The sequence below is a fragment of the Bison bison genome, unplaced genomic scaffold, assembly GCF_000754665.1.
Source record: "Bison bison bison isolate TAMUID 2011002044 unplaced genomic scaffold, Bison_UMD1.0 scf7180017864218, whole genome shotgun sequence".
NCBI lineage: Eukaryota > Metazoa > Chordata > Mammalia > Artiodactyla > Bovidae > Bison > Bison bison.
The window spans coordinates 4,125,078-4,144,475 of NW_011494790.1; the positions used below are offsets into that span (position 1 = coordinate 4,125,078).

At 33.4% G+C, this 19,398-nt stretch overlaps 1 protein-coding gene across 3 annotated transcripts in view; it reads right to left on the reverse strand.

Annotated features, from left to right (window-relative positions):
* ADAMTS6 (ADAM metallopeptidase with thrombospondin type 1 motif, 6) overlaps positions 1-19,398 on the reverse strand; it is a 286,481-nt gene that overhangs the window by 65,829 nt on the left and 201,254 nt on the right. For all 3 annotated transcript variants that reach the window (XM_010845526.1, XM_010845524.1, XM_010845525.1), the window contains 4 exons: positions 17,304-17,406; positions 10,868-11,001; positions 9,140-9,263; positions 8,555-8,635 (listed from right to left, as the gene is read on the reverse strand). In XM_010845526.1, the coding sequence (XP_010843828.1) occupies positions 8,555-8,635; positions 9,140-9,263; positions 10,868-11,001; positions 17,304-17,406 (442 nt within the window). The remainder of the gene's footprint in view (positions 1-8,554; positions 8,636-9,139; positions 9,264-10,867; positions 11,002-17,303; positions 17,407-19,398) is intronic.

Consider the following 19,398-nt stretch of genomic DNA (forward strand, 5'->3'; position numbering starts at 1 on the left):
CACTTCATGGCAAATAGATGGGAAAACAGTGGAAACAGTGACAGACTTTATTTGGGGGGGCTCCAAAATCATCACTGCAGATAGTGACTGCAGCCATGAAATTAAAAGACGCTTACTCCTTGGAAGAAGTTATGACCAACCAAGACAGCTTTACTTTGCCAACAAAGGTCCGTCTAGTCAAAGCTATGGTTTTTCCAGTAGTCATGTATGGATGTGAGAGTTGGACTATAAAGAAAGCTGAGCACTGAAGAATTGATGCTTTTGAACTTTGGTGTTGGAGAAGACTCTTGAGAGTCCCTTGGACTGCAAGTCCCAGTCCATCCTAAGGGAAATCAGTCCTCAATATTCATTGGAAGGACTGATGTTGAAGCTGAAACTCTTATACTTTGGCCACCTGATGCAAAGAACTGACTCATTGGAAAACACTCTGATGCTGGGAAAGATTGAAGGTGGGAGGAGAAGGGGACAACAGAGGATGAGATGGTTGGATGGCATCACTGACTCAATGGACATGAGCTTGAGAAAACTCCGGGAGTTGGTGATGGACAGGGAAGCCTGTCATGCTGCAGTCCATGGGGTTGCAAAGAGTCGGACACAACTAGTGACTGAACAGAACTGAACAAAGTAGAAGAGATTAAGAAGACGTAGCAAGAATACATAGAACAATTACACAAAGAAGGTCTTAATGACCCAGATAACCACAATGGTGTGATTACTTGCCTAGAGACAGACATCCTATGATTGTGAATTCAAGTGAGCCTAGGAAGCATCACTATGAACAAAGCTAGAAGAGGTGATGGCATTTCATCAGAGCTAATTCAAATCCTAAAAGATGATGCTGTAAAAGTGCTATACTCAATATGGCAGCAAAATTTGGAAAACTCAGCAGTGGCCACAGGACTGGAAAAGGTCAGTTTTCATTGCAATCCCAAAGAAGGGCATTGCCAAAGAAAGTTCAAACTGCCATACAACTGTGCTCATTTCACATGCTGGCAAGGTAATGCTCAAAATCCTTCAAACTAGGCTTCAAAGAATGTGATCTGAGAACTTCCAGATGTACAAGTCAGATTTAGAAAAGGCAGAGCACCAGAGATCAAATTGCCAACATCCCTTGGATCATAGAAAAAGCAACAGAATTCCATATAAACATCTACTTCTACTTCACTGACTTTGCTAAAGCCCTTGACTGTGTGGATAACAACAAACTGTGGAAAATTCTTCAAGAGATGGGAATACCAGACCACCTGACCAGGTTCCTGAGAAACCTGTATGCAGGTCAAGAAGCAACAGTTAGAAGCAGACATGAAACAACAGGTTGGTTCCAAATTGGGAAAGGAGTTCATCAAGGCTGTACACTGTCACCCTGCTTATTTAACTTGTATGCAGAGTACATCATAAGAAATGCTGGGGTGGATGAAGCACAGCTGGAATCAAGATTGCTGAGAGAAATATCAATAACATCAGATATGCAAGTGACACCACCTTAATGGCAGAAAGTGAAGAGGAACTAAAAAACCTCTTGATGAAAGTGAAAGAGAAGAGTGAAAAAGGTGGCTTAAAACTCAGCATTCAAAAAACTAAGATCATGCCATCTCGTCCCATCACTTCATGGCAAATAGACGGAGAAACAATGGAAACAGCGACAGACTTTACTTTCTTGGGTTCCAAAATCACTGCAGCCATGAAATTAAAGACGCTTACTCCTTGGAAGAAAAGCTATGACAAACCTAGACAGCATATTAAAAAGCAGAGACATCACTTTGTCCACAAAGTCCATCTAGTGAAAGCTATGGTTTTTCCAATAGTCATGCATGGATGTAATAGCTGGGCCATAAAGAAGTCTGAGCGCTGAAGAATTGATGCTTTTGAAATGTGGTGCTGGAGAAGACTCTTCAGAGTCATTGGACAGCAAGGATATGAAACCAGTCAATCCTAAAATAAATCAACTGTTAATATTCATTGGAAGGACTGATGCCAAAGCTGAAGAGCCAATACTTTGACCACAAAGAGCTGACACATTGGAAAAGACCCAGATGCCAGGAAAGATTGAGGGCAGGTGGAGAAGGGGGTGACAGAGGATGAAATGTTTGGATGGCATTACCAACTTGATGGACATGAGTTTGAGCAAACTCCAGGAGATAGTGAAGGACAGGAAAGCCTGGCATGTTGCAGTACATGGGGTTGCAAACAGTCAGACATGACTGAGCGATTAACAACAAATATAAGTATACCTGAATCTGCACAATACAAAACAGTGAAAACAAAAATAAAAACAAGACATCTAGCATCTTTGAATTCTCCTTCAATTTAAGCTCTCACTTTTCAATTTTCCTATCTACTCAGTTAAGGAATCCTAAATCACCTTTGCTAGTGTCATAATGTATTTCAGAGCAACACCAAACATTTAAAGGACTGAACAAAAATTTGCTAAGGGAGGAGGATGTGGCATTATGGACTGAGAATTATCAAAGGTAAAACATTTGATGTTAGAAATCTTATTTTTGTTTTGATTCTTGCTGTTGCACAAAGGAATCTAAAATTATGCTGTAAAAATAAAAAAGTCTTCTTAAACAAAGAAAGGAAGAGTCTGATGATATTGATAATCTATCTAAAGATGCATTCTAGATATAGTCTTATTTTTAAAAGATTTAAGGAAAAAGAGGTGATATTTTAAGGGGAGCAAGAACTCATAAGGGCCATAATAGAGTCTAAATCCATCTCAAGGAATCAAATATCAAATAAACAGAATTTCCATTTTTTTACATGAGAAATAACTGGGATTGGGCTTGCCCTCCATTTATAAACAACTAGAAAACTCATGAAATATATGAAGCAGCTGTTTTTAGACACTGGTCAGGATGGTGAAGAGCTGTGACATGCAAAAAGGAACACAAAGTGAGTCATATAATTTCCCTAGCTTTCTGCCTGGAGGCACTTTCTGTCAGTGTAGACCAGGAGAACCAAAGCAGAACATGGTGGTCTCACTGAGTTAGGAGACAAAGATCAGAAACTAGGAAGGCTAAAATAGCTGGAATTTGCAGAACCAGAAAATTAGAGTAAAAGGAGGGAATGTGTTACTGAATAGTACTCTCTATATACACAGGATAAAATTCCATGAGGCCAGACTGTCCCACCCCAATACTAGATAATCATAAGCAGAAAAATTTCTAGAGCAAGAATTCAGAAGTTTCAAGCAATAGGACATTCATCAGAGAATAATGCCTTTTTAGTGGGGCTGAGCAACCCTGGAATAAAGGCTGCTGCTGCTGCTAAATCGCTTCAGTCGTGTCCGACTCCGTGCGACCCCACAGATGGCAGCCCACCAGGCTCCTCTGTCCCTGGGATTCTCCAGGCAAGAATACTGGAGTGGGTTGCCATTTCCTTCTCCAATGCATGAAAGTGAAGTAGCTTAGTCGTGCCTGACTCTTAGCGACCCCATGGACTGCAGCCTACCAGGCTCCTCCATACATGAGATTTTCCAGGCAAGAGTACTGGAGTGGGAATAAAGGCTACTCTGGACTCATCTCAACAACGCTCAAAAACATGCCTCAAAAAGATCAAGCTCATCTACAAGTTACTTAACACTCCAAAGGGAAAAACAACAACAACAATAAAAAAATCCATACTCTCAGTAAGAAAATATTCACAATGTACAACATCTAATGAAAAACTACAAATGGCAAGGAGGATGAAAATATGGTCTAAACCAAGAAAGCCAAGTAAAAGCAAGAGACTCAGAAATGATAGAAATTCTAGAATTAGTAGAAAATAACTTTCAAACAACTATCATAAATATACTCAAGAACTTTAAGGGAAAACAAATCTAATGAAACAACCTGGAAGATATATATATATATATATATATATATATAATAGATGAATGCTCAGGTCAACACAAAGAAAGAATGACAGATATAATAAATTTGTAGGTAAACAGAAAATAATTCTTATTTAAAAAAAATATATATATAATAGATGGATGCTCAGGTCAACACAAAGAAAGAAAGTATGACAGATATAGTAAATTTGTAGGTAAACAGAAAATAATTCTTATTTTAAAAATTTTTTAAAGGGTAACTGACTCTTTAGAAAAAAATAATAACAATGCATTGTGTTTATAACACATGAAGAAGTAAAATGTGCTTTTAAAAAACACAAAGGATGGAAGAATACAATGGAAGTAATCTGTTGTAAGAGTCTTGTATCATACATAAATGTTGTAATATTATTTGAAGGTATATTGTGATAAAGATGCATTTTGTAAATTCTAGAGCAACTACTATTTAAGTAGAACAAAGCAATATAGCTAATAAGTCATTGTGTGTGTGTGTGTGTGTGCTTAGTTGCTCAGTTGTGTCCGACTCTTTGTGAGTCCATGAACTGTAGCCTGCCAGACTCTTCTGTCAATGGGATTTTCCAGGCAAGAAAACTGGAGTGGGCAGCCATTCCCTTCTCCAGGAGATCCTCCCAACCCAGGAACTGAACTTAGGTCTCCTGCATTGCAGGCAGATTCTTTACTGTCTAAGCTACCAGAGAAGTCCATTACTTGGAATACCATAAAACATTTGATAAAACAGAAAACATAAAAGGAGAATAAAGGGAAAAATACATGGACAGAATAGAAAAACAGCACAATGACGGACTTAAATCCAATGATTTTAATAATCGTACTAAATACAAATGATTTAGACATAGCTAACTGAGATAAAGTCTTCATGTCCTGTAAAGGTGAAAATAGTTTCCATGTGGCCCATTACAGAAAAAGTTTGTCAAGCCCCCACATTTAGAGATTGTATTTGGAAAAGCAAAGATTGTTAGACACCATAAGAAATGAGAATCAAACAACATGTTGCCTAGAAGAAACATATTTAAAGTTCATAAACACCTACATATGAAAAGTGGATGAACAGAAAAGAATTTACTATGCAAGCACTAATAGAAGAAATCTGGGTTGCAAGATTAGTACCAGTCAAAATAGATGTGGGTCAAAGAATACCATCAGAAATAAAGAAGAATATAGGATAATGATAAAATATTCAATACATCAATAAAATCTAACAATCTTGAATGTCTACACACCTAACAAAGTTTGAAAATAAATGCAGCAAAACCTTACAAACTAATGGGAGAAATAAACAAATCCACAATTCTAGTTGGACATTTCAACATGAATCTTTCAGTATTTGCTAAAACAAACAGGCAGAAAATAAATAAAAATATACAAGACTTCAACAAAACTATCAACCAATTTAATCTAATTGACCTTTATGGAATACTTAACCCAATACCACTATAATACACATTCTTCTCAAGTGCACATGGACTATTCCCTAAAAGAGACTATGCTCTGGGGCAGAAAACAAACCTCAACAAAAGAACTAAAATCATACAAAGTATCTTATCTGTCCATAATAGAATTAAAATAAAAATCAGTAATGACATCTGGAGTCCCCCCAAATATTTAGAAAATGAATAATGCCTTTTAAGACATGATTTATGGTAAATAAGAAAATATTTTAAACTGAGTGTTAATGAGAAAACAACATATCAAAAGTATATGGGATGAAGTTAAAGCAGTGCTTAGAGGGAAATTTTCAGTGCAAACTACTTATTTTAGAGTAGAAAACAGACTTTAAAAATCAATAATCTAAGTTTTTATCTTGATAAGCTAGAAAAATAACAAATTAACCACAAAGTGAGTCACAAAAAGGAAATAATAAAGAGAAGAATGGGAATCAATGTGATGGAAAATGGAGAAATAATAGGAAAGTCATTTAAATCAAAAGCCAGTTCTTTGAAAAGACAATAAAATTAATAAAAACTACTAATCAATTTAATCTAATTGACATTTACAGAATACTAAATGATTTATGGAATAATACATAATACTAGAATGATTAAAAAAAAGAAGATACCAATCACCAGTGTGAAGAATGAGAGAAGAGCCATCACTATGGATCCTACAGGCATTCAAAGAGGCTAATTAGGTAATATTCTACAAAGCATTATGCCAATAAATTCAACAACTTTATAGCTATTACAAAAACTGAATTTTTCATTAAAACTTCCTACACAGAAAACACCAGGCTTCACAGTTTATTTATAATTGGAGGATAATTGCTTTACAATGCTGTGTTGGTTTCCACCATCAACATGAATGAATCATAGGTACACATATGTCCTCTCCTTGAACTTCCCTCCTACCTCCCACCCCATACCACTCCTCTAGGTTGACAAGGAGCACTGGGTTGAGCTTCCTGCATCATACAGCAAATTCCCACTGGCTATCTATTTTACATATGGTAAGGTGTATGTTTCAATGCTACCCTCTCAATTTGTCCCATCCTCTCCTTCCTCCACTGTGTCCATAAGTCTGTTCTCTATGTCTGCATTTCTATTGTTGCCCTACAAATAGGTTCATTAGTACCAGTTTTCTAAAGATTCTATATACATGCATTAATATATGATATTTGTTTTACTCTTTCTTACTTCACTCTGTATAACAAGCTTTCGGTTCATCCACCTCACTAGAACTGACTCAGATTCATTTCTTATTATGGCTGAATACTATTCCATTGTGTATATGTACCACAACTTTATCCATTCATCTGTTGATGGACATCTAGGTTGCTTCCATGTCCTGGCTATTATAAATGGTGCTGTAATGAATATCGGGCTACATGTGTGGAAGACAATATTTTTAAGATGTCAATTCTCCCCAAATTGATCTATAGATTCCAAATAATCTCATTTTGTAGAAATTAACAAGTTGATTCAAAAAAGTATATAGAAATGTAAGGGACCTAGAGAAGCAAGAATAATTTTGAGAAAGAACAAATTTGAAGACCTAATGCTTATTTTCAAGACTTAATGGAAATCTCTATTAATCCATACAACGTGGTTTTGGTTTAAGGGGAGGGAACATCAACAGACCCATACATTTATGTGAGATTGACCTCTCACAAAAATGTCAAGGTAGTTGAAGGTGGAAACAACTGTCTTAAATAAATGTGCTATAGCAATTGAATATGTATGTGAAAAAAATTGAACCTCAATCCTTATTTCATACCTTACATAAAGATTCAAAATGGACCAAATATCTAAATGTAAAAGCTAAACTCATAATTTATTTAAGACACACTGAAGACAGTCTTTGCAACCTTAGGGTAGGAAAAAATTTTAAGGTAAGATGTGAAGGCACAAACCATAAAAAAATTTACACATTATATATCATCAAAATTAAAAGATACAATTAAGAACAAGCTACAGACTAGAAGAAAATATTCATAAAACATATACTTGAGCAGGGATTTATAACTAGTATTTACAAATAACTTACAACTTTATAAATTAAAAAAAAGTAAATAGGCATAATATTTGTTTAGGTACTTCACACACAAAAAATCTCTCTATGGGTACAGTTAAAAAGACTGACAATGCCAAGAATTAATAAGGACGTAGAACAATTGGAACTCTTTTACATTCCTGGTGGGAATATAAATGATACAATCACTTTTAAAACAGTTAATTCAATCAATTTCTTATAAGGTTTTCTTGTTTGTTTTTGTTTAGTCACTAAGTCACGTCCAACTCTTTTGTGACCTCATTATAGCATGCCAGGCTCCTCTGAGAATGGGATTTTCCAGGCAAAAATACTAGAGTGGATTGCCATTTCCTTTTCCAGGGGATATTCCAGATCCAGGGATTGAACTCATGTCTCCTCCACAGGCAGGCACATTCTTTACTGCCAAGCCACCAGGGAAGCCCTCTTAAAAGTTTAAACATATATTTATCACATGACCAGATATTTCACTCTTAGGCTTTTTATCCAGGAGAAATGAAAATATGTGTCCATACATAGCTTGTCTGTGAATGTGCAAAGAAGTTTTATTCATAATAGTCAAAGACAGCAAAGACCCAAATATCCATCAAAAAATGAGTGGATAAATAAATGAGGGTATATTCATACAATGGAATACTATTTGGCAATAAAAAAGGAATGAACTTCGAACACACTCAGCAATATAGATGAATCTCAAAATCATTTGTTATGAATGAGAAAAGCCAGATGTAAAAGTATATGTTGTTATGATCCTATTTATGTGAATATGAAATTCCAGAATAAAGAAAGGTAATATAATAATGTCAGAATAATAATAATATGTCAGAAAAGAGATCAATGTTTTCTGAGGCTAAGGCTGGGGAGACTTGACTGCAAAGGATAAGGAAAGAATGTTCTGGAGTCATATAAATGTCCTATATTTTGGTTGTAGTATTTATACGGATACACAGACACACACACACATATAATTGTACACTCTTTGAACTATACACTTACAAAGAATGCATTTTATTTTATGCAAAATATTTTTTAAAAATCAAACCACCCATAAAGAGTAAGGTGTAAACTGCTAATTTTTTGTTTAGTTATTTCATGTGGAACTTCTTTTTTAACGTCAACGTGTTCTACCTCAAAGCAGTATGTCTTTTCTTTCCTGATACTGTGCTGCTTTTCCTCATTAATATTTAAAATCTAGCAAAATGTGCTACTTACCAATATAGTTCTTTGACATGGCAACTTCTTTGACTTCAATGTGAACAGAGCCTCTTGGTATCTGCACTACTTCCATGTAGCCTGGAACACAGAAGATTACCAGTACTAAGCAGCATCTGGAGCTTTCATCAGAAAATGAGTGTTTAGTAACCATTCAGCAGTTAAGTTTCCTTATTCTTCCATTCTTTCTATACACTTTATAAATTATAAGTAATGAGTAAATTCCCCTTTGTGTTCATGAATACATCTAGAGTGTTATTTTTCTCTAAGTCATCTCAAAATATCTTTAAATCCTCAAAACATATAATATTGGTTCATGCTTTTTTTTTTTCCCTTCAACACAGGCTCTACGGGAATTCCCATCTTAAAGAAACATTACTAAATGAAGCCAAGTAGAAATGGAATAGTATTTCCTTAAAATAACTAATCTGAAGCCACATTTAATATTTAAAAGATTGAAAGCAATTTGGGGAGAAATAACTGTCTACTTAAATAAAGAAATTTTTAAAATAAGGGGGAAATCAAGTAATTTGTCTATTTCAAGTACACCAGAGGTGTGAGGAAGAGTTCTTTCTACACACTCACCTCCTCTGGGCAACGAATCATTGAAGAACCCTTCAATGGCATCACATGTGCTTCCATCCCCTCCACAGACTCGACATCTATCTTCCCTAGCATCGGATCCCAAAATATTATCACAACCTACATGCTGAAAACAGAGAAGAATATTCAGTGTGTCAAAAAGAGGAACTCTTGGACCCACTAATCAAATGAATACAACTTACTTATCTACTTGCTTTTCCAGTAAAGGAAATCTAAACAGGAAATGTGAACCACTTCTACCTTTATTCTCTGGTAATTCTAGCTAACATTTCTCAACATATAGTTTGAAAGAAAAATATTCTGATTCCCCAGGAATGTATACCTACATTTCTAGACTAGATTTCTTCTTCATTTATAGATACCATGCTTCAATTCTTAAAATATTATAATTTGTTGGCAATGGGCTCTTATTTATAACCTCAATTAACTAAGAAAAAAATGGCATATGGTCCTATACAACATGAATGATAACAACAAGAGTCTTCGCTAAGCATTATGGTTTGCTCTTTCTAAACCACTGACCCTTTAGGATATCCAATTGTTAGTATTAGTGTCAAAGACTAGTTGTGGAATTGATGCCTGGATAAATCCCTAAAAGTGAATACCTGTTTCCATCAGCTGAATAAAATTATCATAAAGAAAAAGGAGATGTAAACATGTAATTTTAGAACCTGAAAGTCTACCTTTCTGTTTTGCATTTAATCATAGAAATACAGTTTGTATCTATATTTTTGGCATATTTTGGCACTTTATTTGTAACTTGTCTTTTAGCCATTAGTACTAGGCATGTAGTCTCTGAATATAACCTGTGCCTGGGTCTTTTTTATCTGAAAAACATTTTTATACTATCCCAGAAACAAGTTTTTCTTCAAGTAAATACATGAAAACACACACACACACACACTGAATCATCTGATACATAAGATACATTTGGAGGCAAGTTAATAAGGACAGAATTTGCAAGAAATTATAAGATTAAAGTAGACAGTGGTTTTTTCTTTGTTTGTTTTTAAATCTTTTCTTTCTCAGTTTCTGGCATTCAGTTTATGCTTCTCTTTAAGGTAAAACAAAAGCAGACAAGGAAAAAAGTTAAGAGAACAGTGGCTTTTGTGGCTTTTCTTGCGATAAGATTCATACACAGTTCTAGGAAAACACCATGGATTTGCTCCTGCAATTTCCAACTGACTGGTCTGGCTAATTCTCTGAAGTAAACGCTTTAAAAAGGTAACACTAATTCTATAATGAAAATCACTATAAACGCTTCAAAAGAAGACAAAATGAGAACAGCATAGCTATTTTACATTTTGAGGAAATATTTTGCTATGAAATACATCAAATAATCTTTCATTGAGAACACATAGTAGCCATACAAATAAGAATTGAATCCTCATTCCCTCTCTTTTGCTATCATCTTGTTTATAAACAGAACATAAGAATAATGAAAATTAAATTCTAAAATATTTTCATAGCTCTAGCAATTTCTATAAGTATAACTAAAACATCAGAATAAATCACATTTGCAAGGTGCTTGTGAATGGATAATTCTACCTTTAACTGTGTACATTTCTTATAGAAAATCAAATGAGTCCAAAATGCAGCTCTCTTTATTAAAAATTAGCATAGTATTAATTAGGAGCTACTATCTGAGAAAAAGAGACAACAGCCTCAAAAACCCCAGCAAAATGGAGTGAGATTCAAAATCTGAGCAACCTTGCATTCTCCATTGATACAGATATCCAGTGAATCCGCATTGCACTGAGTCCCATCAATCACCGCAGGGGAACGTTCAGTGTAGAAATTGTAACCTTCAGCCAAGCAGTTCAATGCACAAGGTTTTACCCCACCTGGAAGAGTAATAAATGGAGAGAGAGTAGAAGAAAAGTAAATGGAGTGTTTCTCCTAAGGAACAGTGATTCAATATTATCCACAGCAAATTTATGATTGATATAGACATCACTCTCTGTTCTATCGCCTTCTTTGGTAAAATTTCATGTTTATTTGTATTGCTTGTGCAACTTGATGGAGGATCTGCTGAGTAATATTACGGTTTTAAAACTTCAGGTATTTCCCATATATATATTTTCAATGTATTTTTGGTCAAAAGGGATCATAGTGGAGGTAACTGAATATTGAAAAGAAATGAAGGGAATAAAAGCAATTTTTAAACACTAAAAAAAAAGTTTAAGAAGACCTTGAGAATGATCTCGTAAGACAAATACGAATTTATGCAAATGATATCACTTGTTACTGAATATGATACAAAAACTGGTACTTCAAGCAGAGATATGGTAGTTGTAAAATTAAACTTAGACCTGCTTTAAACATATCAGGGACTTTCCTCACAGCTGGAGGTTAAGACTCCGCGCTTCCACTGCAGGGGGCGTGGGTTAAGTTGGGGGACTAAGATCCCACATGCCACCTGGTGCTGCCAAAAAGTAAAAAATAAAAACATAAAAATAAATAAATATATTCCATGAATATGCCTTTAGAATGGAGATAAATTCTTATGAGATTAACAAATCAAAGATAAAAATATATTAAATTTGAATAATTCTATGAGATCAATAAATTGAAGAAATATTGCATAGCATCATATGTATTTTAGCTTAAATAAACTGAATAAAAACTTAAAAATAAACTTTAATTAAAAATCTAATTTTATATTATGAATAAATGCATATAGTAACTCGAGCATTTTTATTTTGTCACTGAAATCTGTATTTCAATGGTTGTATGTATTTTTCAAGGTTGATGTGAAAGAGGTAAAAACAGATATAAATAGCAGCAATTTAAAAAATAAGCAGAGTGCATATCATAACTTTTCAGTACACTGGAAAAGCAGCAATAAATGTGAATTTACTTTTATTCAAAACTGCACATAAAAAAGCTATTAATACATACATAATTATTTTAAAATGCTTTCGTTTGAACTCTTGCTTTGGTCTTATTATAATGATCTTCTAAAATTTATCTTTGAAATAAAAAAAGACTACTCCTAAACAAGAAAATTAGGCAGGAAGATGATATGCCTAGGTCTTAGTAAAGGTAGAATAGAGGTCTCTACAGGGTGAAGTAAAAGAAAAGCCAACTGAGTGGTGGAGACAATGAGAGAGAACAATCCATTAAAGGAGATCACTGTTACAGTTGACGTTTGTCATGTAAGAAGATGGCCCAATATTGCCAGACATTCTGTTTTTTCAAGAGAAGATAAAAACCTAGTTTTTTCAAGAGAAGATAAAAACCTATAGTTTTAAAACTATAAACTCTTCTTGGCAACTTATTTAAAGTTTTCAAAAATACTGTGGAGTTTAAAATATGTATATAAGTAAAAACGGTTCCTGAACGGCCAGTTTACAACTTCTGGCTGAATTCCATGTTTCCTTCCATTTTCAGTGTCTACAGGCTATAGAACTTCTTTATAACTTATAATGTTATTATTCAGCTTAGGTTAATGATACATTTTGCTGTACTAAGCACAGAAATAACAAGTAATAAATAAAATATTTTCTTCCTGAACTGATAATCAAGGTATTATATTTATTTTTATAAGATTCTTGTGAATAAAATTGCTCTAAATTTCCACAGATCTTACTGGGAATTTTTTTTTCATTACTACCCAATATAGTTCTTCCCCCATCTCCTTATTGTAATGCTTTGGAATTTAATGCAGCTTTTATGCATCAGGTTTTAAAAAGAGAACCTGAATCTTTTATTTATACAATTTTAGTATTAATTATGTAAGGTAGTATTTGATAGGCAGGACATATAAATGCTATGGTATATTCCTTAGCCCATTATGCTATATGATAATAATACGAATAAATTTATTCTTCTTTTATTGTTGAAGATATGTTCAGCTTCCTCCCTACAATAGGTTTTTAGAAGAGGTAATGTTACTATTTCAAGAAGGGATTTAAGATGACTGAATGGGAAGGTCACATTATCAGTTACCTTCATTTAAAGCTCATTATGAATTTAGGGTTAAGTTACTAAGCACACAATTATCAAGATGCTAGTGATTAAATCTGTGAACTATTTCAGAGACTTACTTCTACAGTAAGACAAAACAATCCCAAATGTATAGGTACCTAATAAAAGCAATTCAAAATACATGAAGCAAAAACTTCAACCACATATAAAAAGAAAAGCCATAAAATACTTGAAGATTTTAAGACACTTCTCTCAGGAACTAATTTAAAAACCAGAGCAGAAGAAAATCATAAAGATTATATAAAAGACCTGAAAAATATTATGTCAACTTGACATGATGATCATATAGAACACAATAGCCAACAACTGGAGAAAATATATCCTTTTCAAGTATACACAGAACATACATCAAACTGGACAAGAAGCTGTATCATAAAAAAAAATTTAACTAATTTAAAAAATTTAAATCATGTAGACTATTACTGATCATAATATAAATAAATTATAAATCAATAACTAAAAAATCAAGAAAATTTTAAATTATTTAGAAATAAAAATAAAATAGCTTTAAATAATACATGGGCCAAAGAAGAAATTACAATTTAAATAAGAAAATATTTTTAACTGAAGGAAATAAAAATATATAGAATTTGGGGAATGCAAGATAGCAAAATAAACCCCTCAACCAAAATAATAATAAGAGCAAAAAACTAATTAGAAAAAAGGATAAAAGCTTTTTTTCTTTGAAAAGAGTAATAAAATTGATAAACTTCAAGCAAGACTGATCAAGAAAAAGAGAGAAGATACATATTATCAATATCAGAAATACAATAGTATATATCACTACAGATTCTACAGATATTAAACAGGGTAATAAGAGAATGTTATGATAGTTTTCTGCCAATAAATTGGACAACATGGAAGTAACATAAATTTCTTAAAGACAAACTCAAAATCTGACATAAAAATAAAAAATGTGAATAACTCTGTATCTATTAATGGAGTTGAGTTTATAATAAAAAAAAAATTCTTTTCACAAAGAAAATACTGAGCCTAGATGGTTTAATTAGTAAAATCTGTTCTAAGGAGGAAATATTGTCAACCCTATGAACTCTTTCAAAGTAAATAAGAATTCTATTTCTGGAAGCCAGATTAACTGAAACTAAAACTTGTCAAAACCATTAGAAGAAAAAATTTACAAATAAATATTCCTTATGAAGATAGATGTAAACATCCTTAATTAAATATAAGCTATCAAGCCCAATAACATAAAAAGGTCATCAACACCTGGGGTTTAATGTGAAAAGCAAATGTTGGTTTGGCATTACAAAATCTATCAACTAACTCACTCTATAAACAGAATAAAGAAGAAAACACATATAATTGACACATGCACAAACTTTGCTGAAGGGCCAAGTCAGTTAATTAAGGGAAGGAAATAAAAAGGTAAAAAGACTGGAAAAAAAAATAGTACCTATCTCCAGATAGCATGACTAATTTACCAAGAAAATTCTTAACAATCTACAAAACAACTAAGGGTCACGGAATGTGTAAGTTAATATATAATAATCAATCTCATTTGTATATATTAGAGCAAACTATTGAAAATGAAAACTTTTAAATCTTTATTTACAATATTGTCAAAACCATAAATTGCTCAGGAAAAGATTTAACAGACAATGTGCATGACCTTAAACCTAAAACTATAAATATAAAGCACAGCTGGGAGAAGTTAAGCAAAACATGGAGAGACAAACCATGTTCATAAACTGGAAAACTCGACAGCATAGTAGTTCTTCCTCAACTGATGCATAGATTCAACAGGACAACAACCGTAAGTCCAACATGTTCTTCTGTAAAAATTAATAACTGACACTAAAATTTATGTGGAAATGCAAAAGAGAATACCCAAAGAGCTCTTGAAAAAAAGATCCAAGTAGGAGGAGCTTATACTACCTATGTCCAAGACTATACAGTTAAAGTAATTCAGTCAGTATGGCACCAGGATAGGGCTGACAAAGACATCAATGAAACAAAATAGAGTCTGTAAATATATACTACAAATACATATCATACCTTCAAATTATTTTTAGAGTGTAGATCTAAAGACCAAAACCATAAGGCTTTTAAAAGAAAACATAAGAAAATATCTTCCTGAGTTAAGAGAGGCAAAGATTTCTAAGATAGGACAGAGAACACAATGACTATAAAATATTTAAAAGCTGAAAAATTAGAAGTCATCAAACTTAAAATCTTATATTCATCCAAAGTATCATTTAAAACATAGTGAAAAGTAAAGTAAAAGTAAAGAAATATCTTCTCATAAGCTATGAGAAAATACTTATAAAATTTATAAATGAACCGCTTGAAAATAAAAGATAAATAACCAATTTAAAAATAAGCAAAGGATTCGAACAAACATTTTATAAGAGAACAAACAGAAATGCTCAATAAGCACATGAAAATGTGTTCAACACATTCAATAATCAGAAAACGCAAATTAAAACTTAACTGAGACAACAATATAGACCCACAAGAAGAAGACTGCAAACACCAAATGTTGGCAAGGATGAAGAGCAAACAGAACTCTCATACACTGGTGGCAGGAGTGTGCTTGGTACAATACTTTGGAAAAACATCTGGAAGTTTCTTTTAAAACTAAACTCACAGCTATCCTATGGCTTAGCAATCCCACCCTTAAGTATTTACCTAAGGAAAATGAAAACTATGCCCATAAAAAGACATACATGAATGTTTATAGCAGCTTATTGATAACAGTTGAAAACTAGAAACAATACAGGTTTCCATCAATAGCAGAATGGAAAAACAAACTGGTTAGCACAATGGAACACTGCTCAGAAATAAAAAAGAATGAACTAATTACATTTGCAGTGATATGGATGGATCTCAAAAACATCAGGCTTAGAGAAGACTTACATGAGAGTAAATATGGCATGATTTGATTTACCCAAAGTTCTGTAACAGACAAAACTAACTGATAGGAAAAAAAAATCAGAACTGGTTGCCTCTTGTAAGTAGGTGGAGCCAGTTGCTGAATAAGAAGGATGAGGACTATGAGAATTTTGGAGGCATTGGTAATGTTCTGTAACTCAGTAAGGTTTTATAGGTGCATGTGTTTGTCAAAACTCAAGCAAAGTACAGTTAGGTAGGTTAAGATCTGTGTACAGTGTACATAATCTTCCTTCAAAAGAAAAATAAACATTGAACTGCAGATAATCTTATGCATACTGAAGTATTTAGAGAGGAAAGTATACTGGTGACTACAATTTACTTTGAAATGCACCTGAAAAACAGAATAAATTAATGAATGGATAAAGAGATAACTAGACATGTAATAAAAAAGTATATTAAAATATTAATGATAGAATTGTGGTGGGTATACAGTTATCACTGCAAAATTATTTTAACATTGCTCTGTGTTGGACAGTTTTCAGAGTAAAATGTTGAGAGAATTCCCTGGTGGTCTAGTGGTTAGGACTCAACATTTCCACTACCGGGGCCTGGGTTCAATCCCTGCTTGAGGAACTAAGATCCCCTAGCTGCATGGTATAGCCAAGAGAAAAAAAAAGTAAGATGTTAGAAAAACAATAAATAAAAGTTGTTTTTAAGAGTACATTTTATTTTTCTAAGAGAAAATTTGAACAAATTTTAGTTTGTGTTTTGGGAGCATAAGAAAACTTGTGCTTACTGAGCAATTAGCATCTGATGCTTGCCTAAATTAGAGCAAAAAATGTTTCCCTAAAAAAGAACAATAATCAGCCGTGGAAAGATCTTTGGCCTTTGGCCAAGAGAGAAACACATTTTCTTAGCTTCTTTGAGCTGATTCATATCAGGGTGCTAATTCCAAATATTTGATATTATAAATTATTATAATGTCTATACACCTCAAGTCTGAAGAATTCAGAAATATTATTTGGATTTACAACATTTCTAGGAACTCTGTACCTAAATAGAATTAGGTTTTAAAAAATGATTTCTGATCATTTGTACTAACGTATTAACTATACTACAGGGAAACTACTAATAAAAACAGGAGACCTTTTTAGTACTAGAGCATTTTCCTGCTTTGATTTGTAAACATTAATTTTTACTAGTCTGTATATGAATGTATGGGTATGTTTGTATGTATTTATATATTCTCTTATATTTGCAAAGCTCTCAAGCATAATGAAAACTCTGCCAGGTTATACATTACCTCCAGTATAGGGTTTCCAGTTATAATACTTCCCACGGAAAGGCATATTGTCAAAGTCTGCACACTGTTTCTCTCGAAAATCTCGGGCCCCCAAAGGACATGGCTAAAATAAAATAAAATAATAAATAGCATGATTGTTGAAAAATACCAAAACCAAGGGACAATGCCCCTAAAATTAAAAATGTCTGAACTCCCAACACATTAGCTCACTCCCTTATTTTTGGGCTATAATTCTGGCATTTGCTTTACTGTTTTACAACCAGTATTCCAACTGAAGTGTCTGAATTGTAATCTTAGCCACGGAAGAAATAACTGAAGTAATTAAAACAAAGTTAAGTGTGAGACAGTTCCCATATAACTTCACATTCAGATGCATGTCACAGTCCACTTTGCAATCAATCCATTAGGCGTCTCCTTATAAACAGGCATAAAAACTAGGTGAAGACACTAAAACACAAAATCCTTTTTGGTAACAGTATTTGAGGTCCAGCTGCCACAACTACTCCCAGCTCTTTCTTTTAAGAAATCAAGAGGCAGGTTTGTAACATGACATTCAGCACTATTAATTGTGGTTTGGATCCCAACTACTATAGCTGTTTACTGTCTAGTCCTGACAAAAACCATATTTTGAGATGTGGAATGAACTGGGCAAAATCCTAGGCCTCAAGTCTAAACACCTTTAAATCAAGGAATTTGGACTTATTAAGATTTACATTTAATCTATTAACATCACGGAAAATAAAATACTAAATTTTCAAAACACGTACATGTGTTGGTTGTTAGAGAAGAGAAGGATGTTGAGAGAGTGAAGAGAGGATTATTTGTTTTTAAAAGATTGGAATGCTTTTTCTACCTAAGTTTTTTAGAGAATAAATCTTGCCAATCTAGCTAGGTCTAGATTCCAAATTCCACATTATTTAGGGCCATCCTAAAGTTCACAAAGAATTAAAAATATAACTTCTCATAGTGTTGAGGAAATATGACCTTATTTGACTTATCTTTTAGAGTTCTGTACTAGTAGCATCTAAAAAGCCAAGTATATATTGCTTTTGAAACAGGGATGGAGAAAATATTTCCCTTAAACATGACAGAACAAAACAAGTCATTAGATGAAATTCTCAACTGTGAACAAATATGTTAGTTACATTCTGAGAGATGATTTTGAGGACATTTTACTACCCTCCCTTAGATCTCTACATTTATTTGATACAGTTTCCTGAGATCAGTACATTGCAAATGTCCTTTAAATCAAGTGCAAAAATAATAAGGCTACAATGTGCAAACATGTGCAAGGTCATCATTACTTGCTATATGCGAAGAGTTGACTCATTGGAAAAGACCCTGATGCAGGGAGGGATTGGGGGCAGGAGGAGAAGGGGACGACAGAGGATGAGATGGCTGGATGGCATCACCGACTCGATGGACATGGGTTTGGGTGGACTCTGGGAGTTGGTGATGGACAGGGAGGCCTGGCGTGCTGAGGTTCATGGGGTCGCAAAGAATCGGACACCACTGAGCGACTGAACTGAACTGAACTAAGGTTTGAATTTCTATCATATCAAGTTTAAAGCCTAAGATTCTGAAAATAGTGGCAGCAAGTCTACATTCTGTTATGAGCCTTGCATTTTAAGATATTTTCTGCACATTAAAATATGACACTGCAATGCTAAATCCAATGGTTTTACTTATCAAATTATCCTTCATATTTGCCCTTTAAAAAAATGAAAAAGAACTATTCACATAGGCTATGTAATGCATCACACTAGAAAGATATGCTTCCACCATCTTTTGTTTCATGATGTGCTAATTTTTGGAATAAAGAAATGCTTCTCATTACAAGACATTTTCAGTAAACCCCAGAAAATGACCAAGGTTATCAGTGGCTTTGTATGCAGCAAGACTAGTTTTAAAAAAAATATCCTCAATTTTAAAAAACACAAGTAATTTGAAATACAAGTTTTCACACAATATTTAAGTATTTGCAAAGCACCAACCACCTAAAACTTCATCCAGGCATGTCTTTCAATCTATTTGGAGTAAAATACAAAAATTGAAGAACCACAATCCTATCTGAGGCAATAAGTATATGACAGCA